The sequence below is a fragment of the Myotis nattereri genome, assembly GCF_964212035.1.
Source record: "Myotis nattereri genome assembly, chromosome: 5".
NCBI classification, from domain to species: domain Eukaryota; kingdom Metazoa; phylum Chordata; class Mammalia; order Chiroptera; family Vespertilionidae; genus Myotis; species Myotis nattereri.
This window is the reverse complement of record NC_138080.1, coordinates 34,575,591-34,603,559: the sequence shown is the minus strand read 5'-3', so window position 1 is coordinate 34,603,559 and position 27,969 is coordinate 34,575,591. Positions and strand designations below refer to the sequence as shown.

Genomic DNA, 27,969 nt, shown 5'->3' with positions numbered 1-27,969 from the left:
AGTGCACGAGTAAGTGGAAGGACAAATTAATTTCTCTCTCTCTCTCTCCCTACATTTAAAAGTAAAAAAGTTTTAATGCAAATTTCTACTTATCCCTGCTATGTGGAGTCCATGTGTGGTAATTTATTTATTTTTCTTTTTTTTTTTTAAATATATTTTATTGATTTTTTACAGAGAGAAAGGGAGAGAGAGAGTTAGAAACATCGATGAGAGAGAAACATCGATCAGCTGCCTCCTGCACATCTCCCACTGGGGATGTGCCCTCAACCAAGGTACATGCCCTTGACCGGAATCGAACCTGGGACCTTTCAGTCCGCAGGCCGACGCTCTATCCACTGAGCCAAACAGGTTTCGGCGGTCATTTATTTCTTGAGGCTAAATTACATCTTCACTTATGGTTCTCTTACATTTCAAGTGCTTGAGTCAGAAACGAGGTGGGGGTGGAGGGTGGGGTGGGACCCAACAACTTGCCCGTTGGTGATGTTGCCGTGCGCAGGGAGTTTCTGAGCACCTCGGCCCCTCTGTCCCGCCCGTCCATCCGCCCCGCTGCATGTGGGACACAGCACAGTCGCGTGTCTGTGCTCACGTCTCTTGCCTGTCATACTTGACATAAAGCAGAGCCTCATACTTGTGGCCTCTGCCTCCCGAGAGAGGCAGCTCTGATGGTGACCTTGGAGTCTGCGCTTCTCGGCGACGTCACTTAAAAACAGCCGGCCAATCTATCGATCATTTGCTCAGTAGAAGTTTAATGGAGAAATAATCTGTTTAAAACAATCCGTCAAAAAGAACAGCTCTTTTACAAACAAGTGATGGCAGTGACAAGTCAAAACCCCAGGCTTGATGTCCTGTTCCATCAACCCACCCCTAGAAGAGGGAGGAGGTGGGTGAGAAGGAAAGACGGGACCATTTACATGTCAGCTGGAGGAATTACAAAAATACACTCTGATGTAGCGACTGGGTTGTCATGAAACATGCTGTGGGTGGGGCGGGGGAGGGGGAAGGGAAGACAGCCAGACGGGGAGGCGCTGCGCCCTGGAGTGGGGGGGTGGGGGAGGCGCGGGGAGACCTGGAGGCGAAGCCCGGCTCAGTGCCGCGGGAAGGGAGGAATCCGGATGCCCAGCCGGCAGGTCTGGGCCTGGCGACATGCTGTTTTGGGGATCACCCGGACACCTGGGGAGACAGAAATGATTATAATGACAAACCAGACAGTTCTACTGACCCTTCAATCCTATACCCCCTAGTGACTGAGCGATGGAAAGGAGGCAGAGAAAAGCTACCAACCAACCGAACAGTCCCTAGAGCATCAACTCCTTTACACCTGCTTTCCCTGGCTCTAATATATATGATACGTACAGACCTATTATATAGCAGACCATCACACTATAGTCTATTGGCACGACTAGCAGCATAGAGGAGAGGCCTGTGGGCTGGTATTTGAAAGGCACCGGGTAGGTGCCCGGCCTGGAGACCGTTCTCTTATCCCTGGTATGTGGAGTCCATATAGAGTCATTTATTTCTTGAATTACACCCTCACATGTGGTTGTCTTACATTGCAAGTGCTCTTTCCGCCTGATTTCACTAATTCCTCATCATGAATGAATGTGCTCACTTTCCACTGCCTATGAGGGTCAAGGCTCCGACGGTATAGGGACAGGGAAGGGACGGAAGATCCCCAGACCAGGCGTGGCCTTCTCGTCATTCTTCCTAGGTCCTGCACGCAACGTCCCTCCTTCCTAACACATCGCTACACTTTCTGATTAGGGTTCCTTAGCCCATCCCAGTGTGAGACAGGCCCGCTTCCTCCAACCTTATCAGAACAGATTGGCACTGGGTGTCACAGAAGCATGGCTTAGCACTGGCAACTGGAATCCCCCAAGCTGGAGAAATCGCAAGCGAGGGAAGGGCTGGTTGGGGTGTAAGAGAGTAAAGGCAAGCTCATAAACACACATCCATCTTGGAACTCAGCAACCATGAATGTGTGGAAAAGAAATAGAGAGGTGGCTCTAGAAGGAGAGAGCGAGCAATCGACAAAACCCAAATGAGCTGGTGGATGTCTAGCGTTTCCATCAGGAAGTTTACATCGTGAGCAGAGCAGCAGACAGAAGCTAGTCACCAGTTTTGTCTCAGTGCCGCTCAGTTGGAAGCTTAATAGAAAATGAGAAAAACCAATGGCCTGAATAGAAGCTCAAATAGTGTGTGTGGTTTTTTTTTAAAAAAATACATTGATTCCTGCAAATGTGGAAAAAATAAATTGATTCCTGATTTTAAACTGTCTTTCGGTAAAGAAAATGATTGTACTTCAGAATCAGACAGAAGTTTCAGTTCCCTAAGAGCCACTTTATGGAAGAATGTCTAAGATTTGAGAGAATTCAACCCGTGCTACTTCTGAAAGATGTATTTATTGTTAAGCACTGTGCAGATATGGCTTAGGAAGAAATAGAATGCTTATTCAGGACCCGAGAGTATGGCTTCACAAACAGTGCAGGTTCATTCAGGGCCTTCGCGGATTAGTCATTCTGCTAAAACAAACACAGCGGCCTCTCACAACCGAAGGCACATGCCCATGTTTGGCCAGGGACCTCTTGCAGACAAGCTGGCCTACCTGCAAAGAGCCATGTGGGCTGCCTCCCTGCTGAGGTGTGAGTGCCAGAGATGAACATGTATTAATATGCTTTGAAGAAGGATGATGAACAATCTGGCTACCTTTGCGGTATGAGACACAAACTAAAACCGCACACGCAGGCATTTTTTGTTGTTGTTGCCTCGGAGGGAAAAGCCCCACTAGGGTCATGTTTTGGAAATGTTTTTGACCAACTGATTAGTTCTTTCTGTTAGGGCAAGTTTCTAGACTATTTAAGAAGAGGTGTGAGGCTCTGCAGATCATCTTTTAAAAAATAAATATATGTTTTTTATTTATTTCAGAGAGGAAAGGAGAGGGAGAGAGAGATAGAAACATCAGTGATGAGAAAGAATCACTAATTGGCTGCCTCCTGCATGCCCCGCCCTGGGGATTGAGCCACAACCAGGGCATATGGCCTGACCAGGAATCAAACTGTGACATCCTGGTTCATAGGTCAGTGCTCAACCACTGAGCCACGCCAGCTGGCCCCTGCAGATAATAATATGCCCATATGTGAATTTAGGCACATAGGCTTGATGGGTTTTCTTAGATTTTCAGAAAACTCCATTGTGCTAGCTCTGTGCCATTCAACATTATAGATAGTAGATGGGATGAGGAAAGTTGAATTGGTAATGAGGCAATAGATCAGGGTCTTTGATGTTTATTATCTGATATGTATTATAGGTACATGTAATGTTTATTATCTGATATGTATTATAGGTACATGTAGAAGCATGGTCATGGGGTTAAGAACAGACCAGAAGGGAGGAAGGAATAAGGGCAGGCACACAAACCAAAACAAACCAAAAATGGCCCTGGGAAGAAGGAAAAAGTGAGGAAAGATGATCCCTTAGTCCCGACTCTGAAAGCGACTGGGTCCGTTTGGCCAGCTTCTCAAAGCTCAGTGACGATGCCATCAACCACAAGGAGTGAGTCCATCTGGCCAGTCCACCAGGTGGTAGGATGGACACAAGGCAAGTGGAAGAAAGAAGAGCAGAAAGCGTAGCTCCTGGCCCTAACAACAACTCCTACACTGGAAGACTGGGAAAGTTTCATGGCTTCCATGGAATCCAGTCGTCTAGAGATATACAGGGAGACAAGGGGGATAGCTAAGCTGTTTGTGAAGGTGAAATAGCAATATCACAGCCACAGAAATAAGACTCTTTGCTAACGGCTAAGGGCAGGTCTAGCTACTGGTTCTTAGAGATAAAGTCTCTGAGAAAAGGGGAGCTGAATGGTTGCCGTGGCAACCGAATAGGAGAATTGGTCCCCTTATCTGTCCCCATAGTAACTAAGCTCCTGGAGAGTTATAGAGGAATTAGTTATCTTAACCTACTACTATTATCCCCATGGTAACTAGTCTCTCAATGGCAGTGGTCAACCTTAAGAAGCAATCCTAAAAAAAAAATAAATCTTTGCTCCTGAAAAAAAAAGGGTGGGCAGGAAGCAGGGGGGTGAACACCTTTGGGTGTGGGGGTGTGTGCTTGGGGGCTAATGCGCTAAGACGGGTATATGAGGTTTCTTCTTGCCCCCAGCTCATTCCTGCCCAACTCACTCATGGGTTGAAGTGGACGGTGCAGCTGGGAGGGGCTCCCCTTCCGGCTACACATTACCATTCCGGTTCAGGGTGCGCCGGCGCTGGCTGGACTGCAGGCTCAGGACCAGGTACTGCCTCATGAACTCACTGAACCGCTTCTGGTTGGCCAACTTCCGGGCCGACTTCCGGGCCCCGGTGAAGCCCCCAAACCTCTTCTGCAGCTGCTTCTGCTCCTCTCCAGCCTCATCCATGCCAGGCTCTGTCTCTTTCTGTGTTTCAACAAGGCTCCTGACACGGGGCATTCGCTTCAGATGCGTCTCGGAGGCTCCTGGCTGGTAAAGAGCAGCTGCCAAGTGCTCTGGGTCAGCAGGGCTGAGCTGCCAGGGGCCCCTGGCAATGATCTTGGCGCATGGGGTCCAGAGAGGGCTGGGCAAGACCTTCCCTTCACACTCGAGGATGCACACCTGCAAAGACAGAGGTGGGAGGAAGGGAGAAGGACAGAGGGACAGCTATTAATCCAAGGCAATGAGGGGATAAAGTCCCTCCATCGTCTATACCTGTACCAATGCAAGTACTTCAAAGCATTTCTTTCTTTTTTTAAAAAATATATTTTATTGATTTTTTACAGGGAGGAAGGGAGAGGGATAGAGAGCTAGAAACATCAATGAGAGAGAAACACTGATCAGCTGCCTCCTGCACACCCCCTACTGGGGATGTGGCCTCAACCAAGGTACATGCCCTTGACCGGAATCGAACCTGGGACCTTTGAGTCTGCAGGCCGACGCTCTATCCACGGAGCCAAACCGGTCAGGGCATCGTTTCTTTCTTAAGTGTTGTGCAACTGTTCTACATGTAATTGTTTAGGTTCATCGAATTTCAAAGTTGAAAAGAGACAGAAAACTCCCTGGCCCAGCTCCATCATTTCGCGGATGAAGAAACTTGGGGCTCAGAGATGTGACATTAACTTATCCCAGGTGACACAGCAAGTTAACACAGAACACATGCACTCAACTGTACCCTGTTATAGACTTAGTTGGGTGTTTGGAGTCCAACACAGCTCATGAGGGTCACCCATAAAGAAGACTTTTATTTTGTTCTTTTACCAGACTTGGAGGTCAGACTGGCTTAAGAAATTGAGGATGCCAAAGCATGTAGTTAAATCTGCATGGTTATTTTAAGGTCACCAGGAAGATCAATCCTGGTATTAATTTTTCACACACACCCCCGCCCCCACACACTCTATTCATCACTATCGGTGCTTCATTTATAGAAGATGAAGGTCAAGGCTCTTCGGGATGTAGGCAGGTTGGGCAATCCGGTTCCAGGTAGGGAAGAGGGATCATCAGATACAGCCCAGTAGACCCGCCAGGCTCCTGGAAGCTTCTGCTGTGGCCCAGCCTCTCCAGGCATCTCCTGCTTCTCATTGGAATCAGCGGCCTAACCATGACGTTTTCCTGACTGGTCCTGGCCTTCGCCCTAGTCTTCCACATTTCTGTCTCTGACTGGATCTCTGAGAAGCCTCTGTCTCCAACTTTTCTTCTAATTTTCTGTTTTGGCATCACCCTAAATTGTCCTCTCTGTGTTTCTGGCCTTAGCCAGATGAAAATCCCACTTGACCCTGACCTTGCCATCATGGTCAGCAGGAAGCTGCAGTCTTTCATCAAACCTTGGAGCTCTTGCCTGGCTTGTAGAGCACGAAGAGCTACTGCTCTGGGCAGGGGCGGGACATCAGAATACTGATGGGGAAGAGGGACCATCAGATACAATTCAGCTGGCCTGTGTGTGTCCTATAGTCCCGACCTGGGGAGCAAAAATACTCACTCAGCTGTTCAGAGGGTCACAGATGCCTCTGTGGGTGAGATTTACGAGCCAATGTGTAACCAAGGAATGAGATGTGCAGGCAGCTTAGATCCCACACCCCTCAGGCTAAATCCTAAAAGCCTCTTCAATCCTACTTCTCCTGCAAGGTTTTGCCGATCCTGACCCTCACCTCCTTTGGTCACTGCTCGGTCTAACAGTCCGTTGGTATTTCTCTGAATGGCACCTTATTCCCTAGTTCTGTGGTTGGCAAACTGCAGCTCGCGAGCCACATGCAGCTCTTTGGCCCCTTGAGTGTGGCTCTTCCACAAAATACCACAAAATACCACGTGCGGGCGCGCACGTACAGTGCGATTGAAACTTTGTGGCCCATGCGCAGAAGTTGGTATTTTGTGGAAGAGTCACACTCAAGGGGCCAAAGAGCCACATGTGGCTCGTGAGCTGCAGTTTGCTGAGCCGCGGTTTGCCGACCACTGCCCTAGTTGACTCAGGGCATATCTTCAGTGTCTCCCTTCTCACAAACCTCATTGCACCTCCAACCAGTATATAAGTTTGCCCTCCTTCCCGCGCCTTCTTCCCAAGGACCTCTTAGGGTGCAGTGGCTTCCTCATTGAGCTCTCCATGTAGGATTTTGCCTGCTCTGATCCATTTTCTATCCTTGGCAGAATAGTCTTCCTGAAGAATAGATCAAATCACATCATTACCTGCCCATAACTGTCCAGTGTTTTGTCTTTGTCCATAAACATAACTTCAAACTCCCGAGCTGAGCATTCAAGCTCCTTCACCATCTAGTCCTAGCCCACCTTCCAGTCTTGGTTTTGATTCCTCCTTGCCTCTTCTGCCCCATTCAGGCATAGGGGGCTTTCCCCAGGCCCTCGAACATACGCAAGCCTCCACCACACCTGCTCTCAATCTGTTCCCTTTGATGGGATGATCTCCTTCCACCCCTCTTTGGGGTCAGCCAGGCTCATGTCCCCTATGACACCTTCTTCTGGCTCCCTGGCCAGAATGGTCATCTCCTACCTCTGTGCTCCCACAGAACTTTGTATGGCTCTTGGGGAAATTTGACTGTTTAATATTATTGTAACACCTTACAAGGCAGAATATGGCAGGTTAGGGACCATCTCTCACTCATGTTTATGTCCTTTACAGGAATCTTTGCCCCCCCCCGCCCCCCCAGCAAATAGCAGGGCTTCACTAGCAGTGGCTCTCAACCTTCCTAATGCCGCGACCCTTTAATACAGTTCCTCATGTTGTGGTGACCCCCAACCATAAAATTATTTTCGTTGCTACTTCATCACTCTAATTTTGCTACTGTTATGAGTTGTAAATATCTGATATGCAGGATGTATTTAGGTGACCCCTGTGAAAGGGTCGTTTGACCCCCCAGAGGGTTCGTGACCCACAGGTTGAGAACCGCTGCCCTAGAGGTTTGTTGCCCTGAGCTGAATGAATCAAGAAGCCACTTCATGTTTAACTAAACATGAAAAAAACCCACACAAACAAAAACCTATTTTTTTTTTTTAAGAAAAGACAAGAAAGAGAGTCACTGAAAGGCCAGGAGTTGCAGCTGATCGCAGCCAGAACTCAAATGCCCCCGGCATTTCCTGAACGCTTCTGATACAGTATTTGTCGCTCTGTCACAGCTCTTTGTTTCCCTGATTACTTGTCTGTCCCATTAGATCAGGTTCCTAACCCTTTTTTGGGTCATGGATGCTTTTGAGATTCTGATGAAAGCCATGGACCCACCCTTTCATCATATAAAATGCACACTCATGCCCGGCCGGCGTGGCTCAGTGGTTGAGTGTCAACTTACAAACCAGGAGGTCACAGTTTGATTCCTGGTCAGGGCACATGCCTGGGTTGCAGGCTCAAATCCCAGTGGGGGAGGGGGGTGTGCAGGAGGTAGCCAATTAATGATTCTCTCTCATCATTGATGTTTCTATCTCTTCCTCTCCATTTCTCTCTGAAATCAATAAACATATCTTAAAAAGTGCACACTCATGTCAAATTTGCATGCAGTTATAGAAGGCTCTTGTAAAGCCGATCCATGGACCGTCATCCATCGACTCCAGACTAGGGACCTCTTCACCGAGCTGTCAGCTGTGCTGTAGGGAGAGTCTGTATGCATTTGGGTATCTAACACCTGGGATACAAAGTGGAGACCCTTGTGAGCATGAAAAGTGGAGAGAATCAACAGGAGAAAGGAAGGAATGTGCAGCTGAAGTCACCCAGTGGACACACTGGGAAGCGGGCCCAGCTCAGCACAGCATTGCTTAGAATGCTGTCTCAGGAGGAACCTCCGGCTGTACCTGGTCCAATGGATCCCACCCCTGGGTGTGAATTTAAATCATCGACAGAGCTTAAAAAAGCACACGGAATTTCAAAAGCCAGTTAAATCCCCGAAGAACAGAACCAGGACTTGAGTTTATTTTTACAAAGCTCAGCTAATTCTGACATTTGCCCAGGTTTGGAAACCCCCGATGAAGTCCATGTTCACATGTTACAGTAAGATTCAGTAACATGTCCAAAAATGACACTGTGAGAAAACAGTATCTCCAGAACAAGATCACCAATGTCTGGACTCCCACCTCAGGACATCTTGGAGGAAAACCGGGTAGAATCTAATTTGTAACACGTTCTTTCAGACCATAATGCTCTTGGGTAATTACTCTACAGCAGTGGGTCTCCCCTGGAGGAGATTTTGCCTCCCTTTCCCCGCCCCAGGAACATTTGGCAATGTCTGGAGATATTTTGGGCTGTCACACGGTGGGGGGGACACTATTCCTATCTGTGGGTAGAGTCCAGGGGTACTGCTAAACTCCCTACAATGCACAGGGCAGCCCCTCCCCCCCAACAAATAATTATCCAGCCTAACCTGTCCTCAGTGGCGAGTCTGAGAAACCAGACTGCAGAATCAAGAAGAAAGCAGGAAAACATGGGGGGCAGCACGTGGAAAGCCAAGAGGAGTGTAGAATTTTGGACACCTGGTCCAATCTGCTTAGAATAGTAGCCCCAAATGCTTGTTGAACTGTTCTATACCTTCAGGTTACAGGAACAGGTGGACGTTGTTAAATCTAAAGGCTATGAGAGCTTCTGCAAGTCCCTGGGGTCTCTAGGCCCAGATGGTAACGAGATTGTGTGTCAATCAGAGAAAATGAAATTCTATGATCGAACCAGATGCATAGTCCCGTGCGAAGACGCGTCATACTGTTAGACGAATTAGGTGCTCACGAGATCATCTGAACTCGTGATTTCGGAGAAGGTTTTGGGCAAATGTGAGGAATCCAAATTCACAACAGCATTTGTAGCACCAGATGGGCATCGGCGCTTAATGCCGAACCGTCTGGTCTGAGGGAGCCACCAGCCTCTTTCCAGAGATGTGTTAATAGCCTATTAAGCGAGCTGGACACATTGTCCCAGCCCACACGGAGGGCATGGCTATACTAAGCCAGAGTGCGGGTGAGCATCTGGAAAGTCTCAGATTGGTGCCAAATGGATCTGCAAAGCTGGGCTTGTGGGGAAACTGAGCACAGGGCTGTTAGGATGTCTGGGATCACAGACTAGGGAACAGGCACCGGAGCCCATTAGAAGGAAAAGAAGCAGCTCCTTCAGGGTGTCAGATTCTCGCCATTAAAGAATCAAACCACTTCTGACCAAGAGACATCTGGCAGCTGTTTGCTTTAGGACAGCGGTTCTCAACCCTGACTGCACGTTAGAATCACCTGGGAATCTTTTTAAAATCCTGATTCCTGGCCCCGTCCTCTGGAAATTCTGTTTCTTTGTTACTAATGTTGTGGCCCCGCCCCATAACAAAGAAACAGAATTTCCGGAGGAGGAGGCCCAGAAATCAGGATTTTAAAAAGGTTCCCAGGTGATTCTAATGTGCAGCCAAGGTTGAGAACCAGTGCTTTAGGAGGTTCTGCTGGAATACCTGAGGGCTGACTCCAGTAGGCCAGCAATGAACAGTGCAAAAGGGAAGCTTTTGAGAGACTCCTGGTAAGCCAGCGTAAGCGAAACAGGGAGACAGACAGGTCAACAGCAGTTTGCAGCCACCTAGTAAACGCTGTCTTCCCTAAACCAGGGGCACTTAAGAGTACATGGTTTGCACTTCTCCCCAACCAGAGGCTAAATAGGTTAAATCACCTGCTCTGGGAAGACAGATAACTGAAATCCAATGAGTGCCATTTGCCAACCACCCCCAAGGACAGATGAAGACAATAAACCTCATTTTGGTACATCAGCATAATGCTGATGAATGTTTTATTGAGGCCCTCCCCTTAAACTTCACCTTAACCCTCAGCCTTTAAAAACCCTCAAAACACAGGTCCAACTCTTCCCTCCCAGGAGCCAGCCCACGCCTCTCACGCCCTTCTTCCCCACAGGCGTGCATCTCCTAAACTCTAAGGCAGTGGTTCTCAACCTTCCTCATGCCGCGACCCTTTCATACAGTTCCTCATGTTGTGGTGACCCCCAACCATAAAATTGTTTTCGTTGCTACTTCATAACTGTAATGTTGCTACTGCTATGAATCGTAATGTACATATCTGATCTGCAGGATGTATTTTCACTGTTACAAATTGAACATAATTAAAGCATAGTGATTAATCACAAAAACAATATGTAGTTATAATGTGTTTTCCGATGGTCTTAGGCGACCCCAGTGAAAGGGTCATTCGACCCACAGGTTGGTGACCCACAGGTTGAGAACCGCTGCTCTAAGGGACCCCAGGAGGCTTGCAACCAGGGCAGCAGTGGGCAGTAGCAGCTCACCCCGGGCAAACCCCCTGAACCTGTCCCGAAGGCCCCCTTTTCTCTGACTTCTGAGTGAGACAAAGCAGACCAGCCTATGGTCATTTCCCCAGCCCGTCCTGTCTCCCTGTCCCCAGCTTTATCAAACGTCCTCTAATCGTCACCTGGACTCCTGCTGTGAAATTTTTCCTTCAGGAAGTCAAGAGCCCACACACTACTGGCCGGCCCTAGGCAGACCCGCTCAGGGCCAGGTCCCCTTTCTGGTAACCCGACGACAAATCAGCTACTAAGGGCTTTCACGTAACGAAGATGGAAAGCACGGAAAGAAGGCAGCTTCTTTTGTTGTTAGAGTTTTAGGAAGTTTTAAATAAATTTCCCCGGACCTCTCTTTAGGTTACCTTCTTCCTTGTCTCTAAAACATGCCGTTTTTTCTCCTTGAGCTGATATGGCAAAGCACCAGTCACAACCCAGGACATGGCACTGGGTTTTGTATGGGAGTCACTGACTGACCAAAATGACAGCCTGAGAAAAAGCCAGCCGTACTTGGACCATGGACTTGGAGTGAGAAGTAAAGGAATTCCTGATAAAGCCGGGGTCCAAAAGGTTCCGGGAATAGCTCAGAACGTGGCGGCGGGGCTGGGGAATGACCCTTGCTGAGAGAGCTGAGTCCCTCCGCCCCATTATTCACAGAGTGGACATACTCAAGAGCTGCCAGATTTGAAAACGAGATGTAGTTGCCTATATTCTAGACATTTCATAAAACTTAGAAGAAAAAAAATGTTAAAAATAAATACAAACTAGAAACCAAACACCCCAGCAGCCAGTTCCTCTGGGGGTCAGCAGGCCCTGCGAAGGGTTTACCCCATGTTCTAACTTGTTTGGAAGAAGTGACTCTGTGCCACAGCGCACACTGGGCCGCGTGTGGGAAGGCCGGGGACCATCAGCAGAGGAAGCTCACAGCTGACACAAGGAGCTGTCAGGGCACCGAGGAGGGAGGGGCTGGCTCTACTGGGAGCAGGTGGAGAAGCAGCAAAGCGTCCTCAGGAGAGATGAAACTTAACCAGGGCTTGGAAGTACAAGAGGAGGGAGAGGTGCATGCAAGTTGGGAGGGCAAGTTCTTGGAGTTCTGGGCCAGCCAAGAAAGGAGGCGGGATTTCCGGGATTGTGGGATGTGATTGGAGCCCAGCAGAGACCAGGTGTGGGGTGTACCTTGGGGAGTTCCCTGGGGCCTGGGGAGAGCTGGAGGCCTGGATTGGGGTGGGGGGATTGGCATCTCAGAGGGAGCGAGTACATGGAGGCGAGAAGCAGGGAATCTCTGCAGTCCCTACGCTTAGGGGGTGAGGAGAGGAACAGGAGCCCAGCCGGAGGCAGAGAAACAAGAGTCCCAAGCAGGGAAGAGCGCCAGGTAAGCTCATCAAGGGCGGGAGCCTGTCTGTCGGCCTGGGGTTGGGTGCTGAGGAGCTGCTGCTGACCCTAAGAGCAGCTGAGTGTGACACAGCGGCAAGGGGGGACAAAGTCGCAATCTTTTAGAACAATGACAGCAAAGGAAAGGAAAGAGCAGGCGGGGGAGGGTTAAAAGGAACGTTCAGTAGGGACATCATGGTGCCATGGAAGGCAGAAGGCGGAAGTGAAGGAGCACAGATGGGAGGCAGGTGGGGAGAATGAAGGCTGATCCTGAGGTGGCGGTAAGGAGACTGGAGAGAATGTGTACTTGCTGGTCACTGTCTTCTTGTACAGGTCAACCCAAGGTCATGGTGTCCAAGGGGGTGGGAAGGCACACCAGTGTTTCACAATCAGGTGTGACATTTTTTTTACAAGGAGGTCATGTAATCTGTGAATGATTTTCCTTGTAAAAAAGACATTAGATAAAAAAAAAGCTGTGGTACATTTATACGATGGAATGCTATGCAGCTGTAAAAAAGAAGGATCTCTTACCCTTTGAGACAGCATGGAGGAACCTGGAGAGTATTATGCTAAGTGAAATAAGGCAGTCAGAGAAAGTCAAGTATCACATGATCTCACTGATATGTGGGACCTGATGAACAAAATAAACCAATGAACAGAATAGATCCAGAGACATAGAAATGTGGAACAGACTGACGAATCTCAGAGGGAAGGCAGGGGTGGATAGGTGGGGGGAGATTAACCGGGGAATTTATATGCATACTAGAGGCCTGGTGCTTGACATTCATGCACTGGGTGGGGGTGGGAGGTGGTCCCTCAGCTTGACCTGTGCCCTCTCGCAGTCCAGGACCTCTAGGGGGGATGTCCAACTGCTGGCTTAGGCCCACTCCCGCCACTTCCGCTGTGCTTACCAGCCGTGAGCCCAGCTTCTGGCTGAGCAGTGCTCCCCCTATGGGAGTGCACTGACCACCAGGGGGCAGCTCCTGCATTGAGCGTCTGCCCCCTAGTGGTCAGTACATGTCATAGCAACTGGTCATTCCTCTGTTTGGCCGATTTGCATATTAGGGTTTTATTATATAGGATATGCATAGCTCATGGACACAGATAATAGTGTGGTGAAGGCCTGGGAGGGGTGGGGGCAAGATGGAGGAGGTCAATGGGGAAAAAAAAGGACATCTGTAATACTTTCAACAACAAAGGTAAATTTAAAAAATACATTAGAGCAGACTCAGGGTTATCCTTACAGTTAATTTCCAAATACTTTCTTTTATTATAAAATACACATAACACCAACTTTACCATTTGAACCATTTTTAAGTGTACTCTCAGTGGGATTAAGTACACTCTCAATGTTGTGCCATTGTCACCACCACCCATCTCTAGGACTTTTCTGTCTTCCCAACGTGAAACTCCATGTCCATCAAACCCCTACTCCCCATTCCTCCAGGCCCCAGCAACCACCTTTCTACTTTTTGTTTCCATGAATTTGACCACTGACCACTATAAGTAGAATCATACAGTATTTGTCCTTTTGTCCTGTGAAAATCATTCACAAATTACACAATCTCCTTATAGAAAATGTCACACCTGCTTGTGAAACACTGTTGTGCCTTCCCACCCCCTTGGACACCGTGGCCTTGGGTGGACCTGTCCTTTTGTGTCTGGCTCTTTTCTTAGCATGCTCTGAAAATTAGCATAAGGTCTTCAAGTTTCATCCACGTTGTTACACGTGTCAGAATGTCTTTTATAAGGCCGAGTAATATTCCATTGTCTGCATACACATTTTGTTGATCTGTTCATTGTTGATGGACACTTGGGTGGTTTCCACCTTTTGGAGATTGTGACTAATGCTGCTGTGGACATGGCTGTACAATTATCTTTTGAGTCCTAGTGCTTTTCTGAGTGGGAAATAAAGGGTTGCACGTAAAGCTAGTGATTCAGGAATTGTGCATAACCTTCAGTCTGGTCTAGGCTGCAAGCAGAGAACCCTAGCAGTGTGGAAATTATGAGATTATTGCTTCATCAACTCCTTCACTGGTTTACATGCAAACTAGTTGTCTACTCTGTTTACTCAGACCAAGGGAAAGAGATTTTGGATGAACTTTGAAACCTCTGTGGGCTGCACAGAAAAGACATGAGGGCCTTCTGTGCTCTAGACCCGTGGTCGGCAAACCGCGGCTAGTGAGCCACATGCGGCTCTTTGGCCCCTTCAGTGTGGCTCTTCCACAAAATACCACGTGTAGGCGTGCATGTACAGTGCGATTGAAACTTCGTGGCCCATGCGCAGAAGTCGGTATTTTGTGGAAGAGCCACACTGAAGGGGCCAAAGAGCCGCATGTGGCTCGCGAGCCGCGGTTTGCCGACCACTGCTCTAGACAAACTCAGCTTTTCTCAGTTCCTTAAATGCCATGCCCCTCCCTCATATAGGATTTGCAAATGCCCCCCTCCTTCACCCTCTCCACTTGCCCCCATGCCTCCCTTTACTATTTGGGGCCCACTCCCTGCCTCTTCACTCTCACTCATCTTTTTAAAAAAATATATTTTTATTGATTTCAGAGAGGAAGGGAGAGGGAGAGAAACATCAATGATGAGAGAGAATCATTGATCATGCCTCCTGCATGCCCTACACTGGGGATCGAGCCCACAACCAAGGCATGCGTCCTGCCCGGGAATCAAACCGTGACCTTTTGGTGCATAGGTCGATGCTCAGCCACTGAGCCATGCTGGCTGGGCTCTCTCCCACTCATCGTTAGGTCTCCTTAGAGATTCAGTTCCTCCAAAAGCCCTCTCTGCTGCTCTAGACTAGGTTGGGGCCCACTGCTCTGTGTTTCCCCAGCACCAGTAATTAGTGTCTCTCGGAGGGACTGTGGATTCTTCTCCCACTGGTTGCAAGGCCCATCCATCTGCTCACCTTTGGATCCCTTGTCCTAGTCAGAAAAACCATGACAGATGAATGAGAGGGGCGGATACACTTTGAAAGGAATACTTTTCGTGATGCAGTAGTTATTACTGCTCAGAAAACAGGCTTGAGACCACAGGGTGGGAAGAGCTTGGCATTTAGGCCTGTTGGGCTGTGTCTGCTCACCGCTGGGGCCTTGGCCCAGCTCGAATACCTGGTTTCTATGTTTGCACACGCGCCCTAAGGGACATAGTTACTTTTGGTTGTTTTAAAGGTTGAGGAGTCTGAAACATGGCATCTTTTGAAAGGAGTTTATTTAACTACAAAGAATAAAAGATAATGGAATTACATTGGATTTAATAGGAGAGGAATAACTATTTAGGTAAAAACAAAAGCAGTGGAGCCTTGGTCCATATGGCTCAGTAGTTAGAGCGTCGGCCATCACACTGAAGGGCTATGGGTTCTATTCCTAGTCAAGGCCACATACCTGGGTTGCAGGTTCCTCCCCAGCACTGGTTGGGGTTCGTGCGAGGGGCAATCAATCAGTGTCTCTCTCTCACATCAATGTTTCTCTCTCTCCTCCCCCCTCCACTCTCTCTAAAAATCAATGGGAAAAATATCCTCGGGTGAGGATTAACAAGACCAATAAAAAAGGCAGTGGAGAAAGCAGCTTATTTAATAAAAAGAAATTTAATGTCAGATTTGCACTTCAAATGCAAAATTTAAAATAGAGCATTTTAGGTGATTATTTGTAGAATTATCTGTTATATTAACAATGGAGGTCAGCAAGCATGTTTAACTCAGGGCGGGGGGAGGGGATGCTTAAACAAGTCCTACTGTATTCACAGAGAGAAATAATGTTTAGTAACTTGGGAAAATTATCCTGGCATAATATGTCAAGAGAAAACACTAGGATTCTTTCTCTGACTGACTGGTGGGATTAAATGTGATTTCAATTCTCTTTTTTACAACTTCTCTAATTAGCCCATCTCTCTAACAGGAGCATGCACTATTTTAATGATGGAACAAAATGGCAGTGTGGGCAGGCCTTTATTTGAATGTGGTAAAGTGAACATAAATATGTTACAGATGTATGCGTTTGGGTTTGCCCTGGGAAGATGCTCACATCTGTTTCTGTTCCCCTGCAACCACGTGACACGGGGCAAGTCACGTGACCCCGGGGCGAGGCCTCAGTTTCTCCTTCAGGGTCGGCTCTGGAGGAGCTGGGGAGGAGGAGACAGCCTACCTCGAGGTCGAAGCTGTCGAGAGCTGGGCGGAGCTTCTCTCTGCAGGTCAGACAGTCCTGCTGACAGCTGCTGGACACGCTGGAGAAGAGGCTGAGCAGCAGGAGGTCACAAAGCAGGGTTTTCATGGTGCAGGAGTGGGAGGCAAGATGCTGAAACACAGGGGAGAGTGGGCGGCAATTAGAACAGCCTCCGGTGGAGACCCTCACACAGGGGATGCGGGAAGGACGCTCTTCAGAAGGGACAGTGCCGGCTGAGGTCCACCTCCCAGGAGGCGGGGGGTCGTCCCGGGCACAGGGGTCTGCTCCTGTCGGCCAGGCCAGATGCTCATGCAGGGGCCAGCGCCAGGGCTCCCGGGAGAGTCCTGCCACCCGGCTGGCCTCAACACGCACGGGCACCTTCAGGGAGCTGAGGGCCTCACTTCGCAACTGAGTGCGTGACCTTGAGACAACCTCTCCCAGCCTTGGTGTTCATAGCTTTACAAGGGGGAGATAGTCACGTGCCACATAATGACGTTCCAGTCAACAACGGACCGCAGATAGACGGTGGTCTATAGGATGATAATGGAGCTGAAACATTCCCCTCACCTAGCGACATGGTAGCCATGGTAATGTCACAGTGCACCCTATGTTCCTCCTGCTGGTGTGAACAAACCTGAGCTGCCAGTCGTATAAAAGAGCAGCATGTCCAATTATGTACGGTACGTAATACTGATAATGATAATAAACGACTATGTTACCGATGCATGTATTTACTGTACAGTACTTTTCATCGTTATTGTGGAGTGTGTGCACTTTCTACTTGTAAAAAAAAGTTTGCTGTAGAACCGTATGCCGTGCTACCCAGGAACAGCCTCACAGATTTTGCGTTCGCCGCATCTCATGGTTGCATCATTTTCTCTTAAGTTTGATTTAATCTCATGTTTTGTACAGTGACATACTGTACAGGCTCATAGTCTAGGAGCAGTAGGCTGTCCCACAGAGCCTGGGTGTGTAGTGGGCTATGTACCATCTAGGTTTGTGTGAGTGCACTCTATGGTGTTCACACAACCATGAAATCGCTGAATGAGGCATTTCTCACACCGTATTCCTGTCATTCTGTGGTGCATGGTGGTGGCCGTACCTGCCTTGTTACAGGGCTGAAGCAAAGGTAAGATGAGAAACTGTAAGGGACGTTTTGTGAAGTGTTGTGCAAGAGTGTGATGTGTAAAATATGAGATTCACGAGTGACTCATGTACTTCATCTCATGCCCCCCAGCCTTCCTCGCCTCGGCCAGGAATGGCCTACATCCCAGAATTCGCTCTCTCAGGAGGCTGTAGGTTCCCTGTTGGTTTCTCCTGCTAGCGGTGAGTTAACACCCTGAGCACAAGGCCAACATGTTTGTTCACCTTGCTATCCCATGCAAAGCACAGGGCCAGGCACGTGGAGCTATTTATTTTGTTAAAAAAAGAATAAATAGCCTGTCTGGTGTGGCTCAGTGGTGGAGTGTCGACCGAGGAACCAAGAGGTCATTGGTTCGATTCCCTCAGGGTACAAACCTGGATTGTGGGCTCGATCCCCAGTGGGGGCAGGCAGGAGGCAGCCTATCGATGATGTTTCTCATTGATGTTTCTATCTCTCTATTCCTCTCTCTCTCTCTCTCTCTCTCTCTCTCTCTCTCTCTCTCTCTAACTCAATAAAAACCATATCAATAAAAAATGAAAAAATAAATTATTATAAGATAATAGCTTCAAGCTTTGTCAGATCAGAAGTTTATATTCTTTATGTAGGATTGCCTGAAAGATGTTCCGTTTTCCCTTTTCCTCTTTGAATTGATCCTGTGATGAAGCCTCCTGAACCAGAAAGCTATTTCCTTGAACTGAATCACACTGGTCCCTATAGAACCATCTTGGAGGATTCAATGGAAAGGGGAACAGTGGACTTTCTGGAAATGTTGCGAGCGTTCTTGATTGAGGTGTAGGCCACAGGGGTGTATACATTTGCCAAAACTCATTGAATTTAAGTTCAATTCTGTGCACTTCACTGTGTATACATTCTACCTTAATAAAGAGTTCAGTGCAGATAAACAAAAATAATTGCCTTTATTGCTTTTTCATCAGACGACACTGAGAAAATGTACAAATGCAGTCCGTCTGCAGACCAGCAGGACCAGCATCACCTGGGATCTTGTTAGAAACACAAAATTTCAGGCCCCACCCCAGAACCACTGAATCTGGACCTGTGTTCTCAGGTGACTCATACACATACTAGTGTAGGGTATGGATGTGAAATGGAGCCAGTCGACAGGAGCGGGGATCCTGGAGTTGAAGCCACATTGGGGGACCACCCCAACTCCTCTTGTGTATCACCCCCGCATCTCATACCAAGAGGATGTCAACTGAAAGATGTTCAATCGATGGCTAAGTCAAAAAGTTGACATCTGAGAGGGGTTTTGAATGATGATTTTGAAGGTTTGCCAAAGAAGAGGGCATCTGAGAGGCATAGGAAACAGTGTTTTCACAGGCAGAGAGGAGCCGTGCACACAGCATGTGAGGGGACGGTGAACAGGCTGTGCATGGGGCCACCTGCCCACTTGGGGAAGCACCTGCTGAGAGACAAGCTCCGTCTGATAGAGCAGGGTCTTCTTTGTTAGCCTAAAGGGTTTGAGCTTTACCCTGCAGAGGGGGGGCGGGGGGATGCCCTGGATTAGTGAACAAGGAACACACTCATCTGTAAAATGAATATATGTCCAATGCAGTTTTCCTTCTCTATCCTGAGGGTGCGTACCTTAGTTGGGATTCGTTGCCTTGGTTATTGTGATAGCCTCCTAAATTGTCTGCCTAATGACCTGACTTCCCACCAAACCATCTTCAAATCCAACGACTTTGCACTTAAGATAATTCTCTAACTCCCGCTGGGACTTAGCACCACTCCTGTTACTCACCCTGCATCTCCTCTGTCGTCCTGGTGAGTCACCTGTAATTCCCGACTCTATCGGGTACTTAATGGCTTTGTGTCTTGGCACTTTCTCTTCCCAGAATACATGTCTCCAACTCATACTTCATACTCAGCTTCAGAGTCATCCCCTCTGGGGAGCCACCTCCACCCCCTGGTCTCAGCTACGTGCATCTGCTGCTGCGGCATCGAGATGCAGCACATCACAGTGGGAAGCGAGGGAACCTCAGGGGCCCTACGGCGCAGAGTGGTTATGACCGGCGTGTTCCCATCAGCTCATGGCTGCAGACCGTAACAATGGAACAACATAGCATCTGTCTCACATGACAACTAACGGGTTAATGTTTGTAAGCAGTTAACATAGCACCTGGCACATACATACTATATAAAAGCCTAGAAAACAAAGGGCTCAGCACACAGCCTTCCCTCGATAACGCTCTCCTCGTCTCTCGCAGGGCACTTACCACATTCTCCTGTGAGCTTGGGCATCTGTGTGTATTTCTCCCCATGACCCGTGACTTCCTGAAGGGCAAGGGTCATATTCCAGGGTTCTCTGGAACTTAGGAGGTGCTCAAAAAAGCCTGACAAATGACAGTAGAGCAGGGGTCTTCAAACTACGGCCCGCGGGCCACATGCAAATACAAATATTGTATTTGTTCCTGTTTTGTTTTTTTACTTCAAAATAAGATATGTGCAGTGGGCATAGGAATTTGTTCATAGTTTTTTTAAAAACTATAGTCTGGCCCTCCAACGGTCTGAGGGACAGTGAACTGGCCCCCTGTTTAAAAAGTTTGAGGACCCCTGCAGTAGAGTGTCTCAGGAGCCCTCTTCCTTCTCCTTAGCAAAGGTAGAGTTGGGGTTGCCTAGAAACCTGCCTCATTGGGGGCCCAGGGTGCTGACGGCCCAGGGGCCACTTCTGCAGCTGTGTCACTGACAGTGTCTATTAGCTACTTGTTCAGATGGAGGAGTGGGAGCCAGTTTCGCTCCAGGGCGATGCAGCATGCCACCCTGAGCTGGAAGCCCATGCACGTTTTGCTGGAGGACTGGTTACTCATGGCCACGAGGCAGGGCTGGGATAGTGCTATATGCGAAGTTTGTATGGGTCACGTAGGTGTTGGTAGACAAGCAATGAAAACCCATCACCACTTACAGGTTCTTTTGAAGAGTTTTCAAAACTCAAGAGTCTCTGGAGTTCTACATAGCCACCGCCGAAGCCAATATATTAAACTAAGGGCTGCGTTCATAGGTCTTTGTTTAATTCGAGAATTGCCTTTACATTTCTTATTCTACTAAATTTCCGTCTCTGTAATCGGGAGATAGTTTTGTGGAATCTGTCCAGAATGGCATGGCTGTGCTCTCTGCGGCCACATGGTGGCAGCACCTGTATGCCACCGAAGAAAGGGAGGCTGGGAGAAAAGGGACTGACTGCTTCCTTTCGTTCTTAATACAAAACTGCAATACACGTCTGCCTGGGCTGAGCTGATGAGTTGTGACAGATGTTAATAAAATGCTCTCCAGCTGAGGTTTTCCACAAACAGCATTAACTGCGACAACTTGCCCATCCAGGAACTGTCTGATGGCTTGACTGATATGTGTTATCTCAAATGCTGGGTAAATGGGTTTTAGGGTGAGGGGCAGAAAGAAGATGAGCTCCTGGGACATGTAGCATGTGTTCCGCTTGGTAGCCTTCCTGCAAGTACAAGGTGGGCCTTCTGTAGTTTGGCGCTTGAGTCACCTTATGAAATCTACTTGGCTTTAGCCTGGCCCTCCCTGCTCGTCCCACCTCTCACTTAAAAATATTTTTTTTATTGATTTCAGAGAGGAAGGGAGAGGGAGAGAAAGAGAGATAGAAATATCAGTTGATGAGAGAGAATCGTTGATCAGCTGCCTCCTGCACGCCCCACACTGGGGGACTGAGCCCACAACCCAGGCAAGTGACTCCACTTATTATTAAAAAATCACCCATACTGAGTGCTGGTCATCCTCTTCTAAAATAAAAGCAAATCCTTAAAATGAGAATGACCACAATCCTATCTCCCAGGTGGTTTGTGATATTTAAATGAGACTGATACACGCGAAAACTCAAAATGTATGTAATTATCCTTAGAAAAGGGGCAACGTTTTGTACTTTTTGGTACTTCTCACAATACCTAGTATAAGTGTGTTCTAGGCTAAGTTAGATTTTGAACTTTATTGAAAATTCATAGAAGCTTTTCATTCTTAAGAAGGCTTGTGCTTTTTTTGTGTGTAGCTCTGTAAATAAGTTAATGACAATTGAATGAAGGCGTGTAATTAGTTAATTCATGAGTGATATTTATGTTTAATCTTTACCCTTTGTAACTGTGACTTTGGGCAAGTTTTTTCTCCGCTGAGGGTTTCAGTCTTCTGCAAAAGAGGGGTGATGACAGGTTTTTATATTTGTTCTTGTTTTATTGGACAATAGTAACCATCAGCAAAAAATGTTCCCTAATTATGTTTGAATTTTACTTGGCTAGTATTTCACTCAGTAAACCAAGCCCAGCCTACACTTCCACGTGGTGATACTATTATAGCTAGAGATCTGGACATCTCATATTGAATAAAGAAATGTTTAATCACCGTTCAGCTTGGTAATGGCACCTCATAAATTTAATTGTGCTTCACTGTTTATGAAGATAAAATACCCCTGTGTTTTAGACTTAATCTATTTGCATGTAATCTTGCTTCCAAGGACAATATAATTAGTTGCTTATCTGTTTGGAGAATTATGTATGAAGCTTTAGCTGAAGATAAAAGTGAATTAAGTCTTGTGTTATGACCTATGAGCAAGGCTGTAATTTGGGTGCTTTTAGAGGAAAAGGGAAGAGGGGCAGTTTTCCTGCTGGAAGCATAGACGTCCCCGTCCTCCTCATCAGCCTCAAGGGCAGGTAGCTTTTCTGCAGGTTACAGAAGATTTTAATATTCATATGCAGCTCTATGAGCTAGGGTGAACATTACCTCCCTTTTTGAGATGAACATAGGTTGATAGAGGTTAAGCAACTTGCCTAAGAGCATCTAGCTTATATAATAGCAGATCCAGGACTTAAACTCAGGTGTTTTGACACCAAATGGTGTGCTCTGGGAAGCCATAGTGTCCACACTCTGGTTCTGCTTTGGAAAGGTTGGCAAATTCTGGTGGAATCTTATTGGGTGGTCTCTATTTATATATTTAACTAGAGGCCTGGTGCACGAAATTTGTGCACCTGGGGCGGGGGGGGGGGGGGGGCGGGGCGCGGTCCCTCAGCCCAGCCTGCACCATCTCCAATCCAGGACCCCTTAGGGGATGTCTGACTGCCAGTTTAGGCCCGATCCCGGCAGTCGGACATCCCTCTCACAATCCTGGACCGCTGGCTCCTAATTGCTCACCTGCCTGCCTGCCTGCCTGGTCGCTCCTTACTGCCTCTGTGTGCCAGCCTCATTGCCCCCAAATGCCTCCCTCTGATGTCCTGGTCACCCCTAACTGCCCCCCCCGCCAGCCTGGTCGCCCCATGCAGCCTGCTTGTTCAGTCGTTTGGTCGTCCCTCACCTGCACGCCCCCCCACCCTCCGCTGCTGGCCTGGTTGTAGGCAGCTATCTAGTGAGGGCATGAGGGTCAATTTGCATATTACCTCTTTATACTATAGGATCGTAATCACATTCTAATTATGTTCAGAATACTGTGTGCCAGACCCTGTGCTAGTAGCTTTTAAGCATCAGTGCCATGGGGTGAGGGCCATTGTCCCCATTGTACCATTGAGAAGACTGGGGCTTGAGGAGGAGGAATAAGACCACCGGGTTCCCAAGCGCATGCTCTCACCAGACCTCTCATGATCTCCGTGGCCATCTCTCTGCCTTTGTGGAGCTGAATTCATGCTGAGCAGCTCCCTTTGCCCTGAACTCTGGGCTCCCCCTCTTTGTTGTTGCTTCTGCCCAGTTCACAGAGGAATTGTTCATGGCCCACCAGCACAGGGGTTTGTCTCCCACACGCCCCATTCCTATGACCCATTGCAGACGGGACGCCCACCCGCCGATGTTCACCAGCTATTGCCGAGGGAGGCCCTTTTGTTTCTTTTCCTCCGCTGACTAATACGCTTATGTTCAAAATGGTCCCTTTTCTGCTCTAAAATTCCCACGTGGGAAGAGGGGATGGGCAGAGAGGAGATGGAGGGCAAAGCAAGTCCCCCACCTTACGCAGACCAAGTGCGCCCTGTGCTGGTGAGCCAGGAACGGGCAGGAGCCCTGTGTGTGGAAACCAGAGTCCTGGGTCCAAGCGCTGACTCTGTCAATAACAGTGGGATCTTGAGCAAGACCCTTTCTCTGGGCCTCAGTTTCCCCTTCTCTAAAAGAGACAGTTGGATTAGATGGTTAATATTTTGATTTTCTAAGTGGGCAGATATTTGTGCTCTCTTGCTGAGGGGGAGCAAGGAGGAAGGATATAAAGGGAAGACGTTAAGGGCTTCATGAGGAAGCAGCTTCCAGGCAGCCCAGCCTGGGGCTCCGGGGAGGGTCTGGAAGGGTCACCAGGCACCGTCTCCGTCAGGGCTGCTACAACACTGAGCAGCTGTCACTCTTAACGTTGATCTTCCTGAGTCTGGCCCACAGTTCCACACATACTGTCAAAATAATTAAAATAAAAATGTAAAAGTATATTTCCTTTTTTTTTTAAAAAAAAGTATATTTTTATTAATTTCAGAGAGAGGAAGGGAGAGAGAGAGAGAGAGAAACATCAATGATGAGGGAGAATCATTGATTGGCTGCCTCCTGCCTGTCGCCCACCAGGGATCGAGCCCACAACCCGGGCATGTGCCCTTGCCTGGAATCAAAGCTGGGACCCTTCAGTCCGCAGGCCAACGCTCTATCCACTGAGCCACACCAGGTAGGGCAAAGTATATTTACTTTTATACTGAAATCACTCAATGTTATTTTCAAGTAGATCAGAAAACAGAGGTTAGCAAAAGAATCCATAATCTTCAAGCTTCTTTCACTTTATGCCACCAGCAATCAGGTTTTGAGCATGCTTTCCCGATTTATTTATTCATATGCATTATAAGTGCAAATGATGAAAGGTAACACCATAAAAAAGAAGGCCTTGGTGTCCTGACGCCCAGCGGAGTGCCGGGCACCGCTCACATCTGGCGACATTGCCTGTGGGGTCTGAGAAAGCTGGCGGGTCTGTTTTGCGGGCACCGGGAGGCTCCCGCCGGGAACACCACACACATTTCTCGGCTGGATGAGTGCAGAGCGGGGGGTGGGGGCGAGCACAGAGCCCTGTGCGAAGAGGGGAGGTGGGCTCTGAGCTCTGGGGGGCGGCGGAGCCCCGGCTGGGTGGTGACTCAGTGACATTGTCACCGAGACCCGGGACTCCTGGGAGGCCATCTCTCCCCTTCCCCTGCCAAGCCAGCCCCCCAGAGCGGGCGAGATACTGTGTTTCTGCAACGCTGCGGCCGCTGCGGCCGCTGCCAGTGTTGGAAAAAGCCCAGGATCATGGAAAGCCAAGACCGATTGTGATCGTGGCCTATCTAGGGAGATGCCCAGAACAGCGGCCTGGCCCCCAAGTTGGTGTGCCCCAGGTCTCACAGCTAGTTTGTGGCTAGCAGGAACCCTTCATGCCAGATCGTGGGGGCACCTATAGGCATTTAAATAAAAGTGTTTAGGAAACCCAGTTTGTCGAATGAGTTAGTTCCCAGTAATTCAAGCCAGTGCGGCTGTTGTCATGATGATTCAGGAGAGGGGCCCTCCCCTCCCTAGGATATCTGATGAGCAGCCCCGCCCAGGTCCCGAGCTGGTCGGTTTCAAAGGTTCCTTCTCTGGCTTTGGGAGCTGTTGGGCTCCAGTGATGTTCACTGAACCACACTGATAGAAGGGTGGGGCTCTTACCCTAAGGCTCACATCCCTATGGTGTGTGTGTGTGTGTGTGTGTGTCCATGTGTTTATGTGTGTCCATGTGTGTCTTAGCACAAAATAAGCGTGTTTATTTATTTATTTATAAAATATACTTCTATTGATTTCAGAAAGGAAGGGAGAGGGAGAGAGAAACATCAATGATGAGAGAGAATCATTGATCGGCTGCCTCCTACACACCCCAACCTGGGGATCGAGCCTGCAACCCGGGCATGTGCCCTGACTGGGAATTGAACAGTGACCCCCTCGTTCCTAGGTTGGCGCTCCACCACTGAGCCACACTGCCCGGGCACAATAAGTGTGTTTAGGTCACTGCCTGGTTCATAGTAGGTTTCAATAAATGTCGTTCCTTTGCCCTTCCTTTGTGCCTTTGTCCTGGCTGCCGCCTTTTCTCTCCAAATCCCTAGACAGACCCATTCACATCCTTCGCTGCCTCACTCGCATCCCTGCAGTTGCTGGGGCAAACACTCCTTCCCGGGAATCCCTCCAACACTTCTGTCTGGACCTCACAGTTTAGGACTTAATTACACTGGCCTGGCATTGTCTGCTAACTGTTTCCCTGTGTTGGTGCTGCCCCACCCCGTCGCCATTGGTCTGTAAGCACCCCTGGCCCGAAGCGAAGCAGGAGATGCGCTGGACCTAGGAGGGCCGAGCTCAGCCCTCTGTCTGCCGCGTCCTGCACAAATGGTTTAACCTCTCAGCTTCAGTTTTCCCCTGCACCACGGAGATAATGACAGCATCTCCCAGGGCTGTTGCCGGGGATAATGGGTGTGAACGTGTTGATGGAAATCACTGTACAAATGTACACGGCTGTTATCATCACCTCTGCTGAATCCGGCCGAGGCCCCGCGCACCTCCCCTGCCTGGTGGAGTGGAGAAGATAAATATCTGATTGATTGAATACAGAATAGCTTCGTGACAGCTCCTGTTACAGGCTCCAGCGAGCACGGGTTTGAGCCTCATCTTGCAATTACTCCCTTCATTGACAATGCAAATTCTCCTCCCTGGGGACCGGAGTACCCTCAGCCTCCAGCTGATAAAGCCCAGGCTGCTGCCCCTCGGACAGAGCTGCACCCCCCAAAATGACCCCAGGCTGCACCCCGGCGCCCTCGACGGGCAGCACGCGGCCAGTGGAAGCTGCTTTGACCAAGGTGGAGGTTAGGGACGGGCATTCCGGGGACCCTACCCTGCAGAAGACCCGGCAAGCACACAGGATCACCGGTCCCTTTTCTGTGAAAGGTATCGCAGCATCCGTGGAAGCACACGCACAGCATGTCTCCCTGCCACCCTTTCCACACGCGGGGAAGGAGTGCGCGCAGCCGCCCGCAGGCGGGGACAGAGCCACGGGCTCCTGGGGAGGCTTTGATAAGGAGCCAGGCGCCGCCTTTCCCCCTCCATGTGGAGAACTCTGGTGCCGGCTGGATGGCGAATGCCACGCACAGCTCGTCTTTTGTTAGTCTCGCGAACAACGTTATGGGTTATAATTGGGGCAATTATGGGCTGCTCGAGGAAGCGAAACACAGATGTTTAAGCCCAGGATCGGAGTATGCAAGTCCACAGCAGCTTGCTTTAAATAGCCCATTTCCCGAAGCATCCTGCCTGACTTGAAATCCCCCCAGAACTTGCCCATGTTCAGAAGGAGAGGGGGGAGGAGAGGATGGGTGACGGAGGGAGGGGAGAGACACGCAGGGAGAGAGACGCACAAAGAGAGAAGGGAAAGAAAAGGAGGCGGCGAGTGAGCAGAGAGTTTGGGTGACTTCTGCACATCCTCTCCCACAGGACCCGCCCGGCAGAGACCTGTGGTGGGAGATGGGCAGGAGGAGAAAGAGGAAAAGAAAGAGAAGAGACCCCCAGAAGGACTCAGGGTCCGGGAGACCAAGGTCACCCCGGCAGAAATCGACGTGGAATTCACACAGAGCGAGCGCGACCAGCCGTGTACTACGGGTCCCGCACAAAGCTCCGACTTCCCACGTCATTACTCACAATTCCTATTCAGTGCATATGGGAGAAGGGTTCCCTCAGGGCTGAAAACCCAAATCCAAACCCACCAGCCTGAACACACTGTGAGGGAAGGGAAGAAAGGAAGTCAGCTGCACAGAGAAATCACTCGGGATGGGGGGGCTTCCCAGGGCTGCCCTGAAAGCCAGCCGTACCCGCCCCCCCCACCCCCCGCAAGCCTGCCTCTCCTGCAGCCTCACTTCCACAGTCCCCTTTCCTCAACAGACAGGAACGACAAAGTAGGGGCCACGTCTGCTAAATCAAAACTTTTCCTCATCTCTAAGTTCGGCTCTTTCTTCAGCATCTGTGTTTAGGATAAAAACCTCAAGGCTCCCCCCCACCCTCCATCCGAGCATTGAAAATAAAGCGAATGAAGAAATCATCTCGCAGGGGGACAGCAGCATCCACCCTGGACAAAGGAGGGGGGCTGAGGGAGAGTCCCTGCTGCCCGGCTTCCCCCCAAGGCTCCCAGCGCCCTGGCTTGTGGCTCGGGCTGGGGTGCGCATGCATTGCCTACCTGAGAGCTGTCAGAAGCCCGGCTCCCTCGGATGTGAGGCTCGGTTCCGCCGTCTCAACCACACCAGCATATATATCCTCCTCTCCTCCTCCCCCCCATGCACAGCCCTCCCCTTCCCTGCCCACCTCGATGACACATACGCACGCTGACCCCCTGAAGCAAGTGAACAGCAGAACCTACACTCCCTCCTGGCTGGTCCCCGCCCCGCGGGCTCCGTGCGCAGACCTGTGACATCCCAACCTCCCCATCAGCCCATTCATCCTCCAGCCCGCTTCACCTGGACCCGGCTCAGCCAGGATCCCACAGCTGCCTCCCTGGCTTCCAGAGGCGCTGTGAGGACTGACAGTC

General features: G+C 49.3%; 1 protein-coding gene across 3 annotated transcripts; it reads right to left on the bottom strand.

The window, feature by feature from the left end:
• Window positions 1-725: 725 nt before the first annotated feature.
• On the bottom strand, window positions 726-27,969 carry PNOC (prepronociceptin). Of its 3 annotated transcripts, none has more exons than XM_081093001.1 (4): window positions 27,899-27,969; window positions 16,277-16,426; window positions 4,234-4,621; window positions 726-1,170 (listed from the first exon to the last, which is right to left on the bottom strand). In XM_081093001.1, exons 2-4 carry the CDS (start codon window positions 16,400-16,402, stop codon window positions 1,085-1,087), a joined length of 600 nt encoding a protein of 199 aa, XP_080949127.1. In that variant the 5' UTR covers window positions 16,403-16,426; window positions 27,899-27,969; the 3' UTR covers window positions 726-1,084. The 3 variants fall into 3 exon arrangements, with proteins under 3 accessions (XP_080949127.1, XP_080949128.1, XP_080949126.1); XM_081093002.1 differs by lacking the exon at window positions 27,899-27,969 and adding an exon at window positions 27,622-27,891 and having other exon boundaries at window positions 4,176-4,621; XM_081093000.1 differs by lacking the exon at window positions 27,899-27,969 and adding an exon at window positions 27,622-27,710.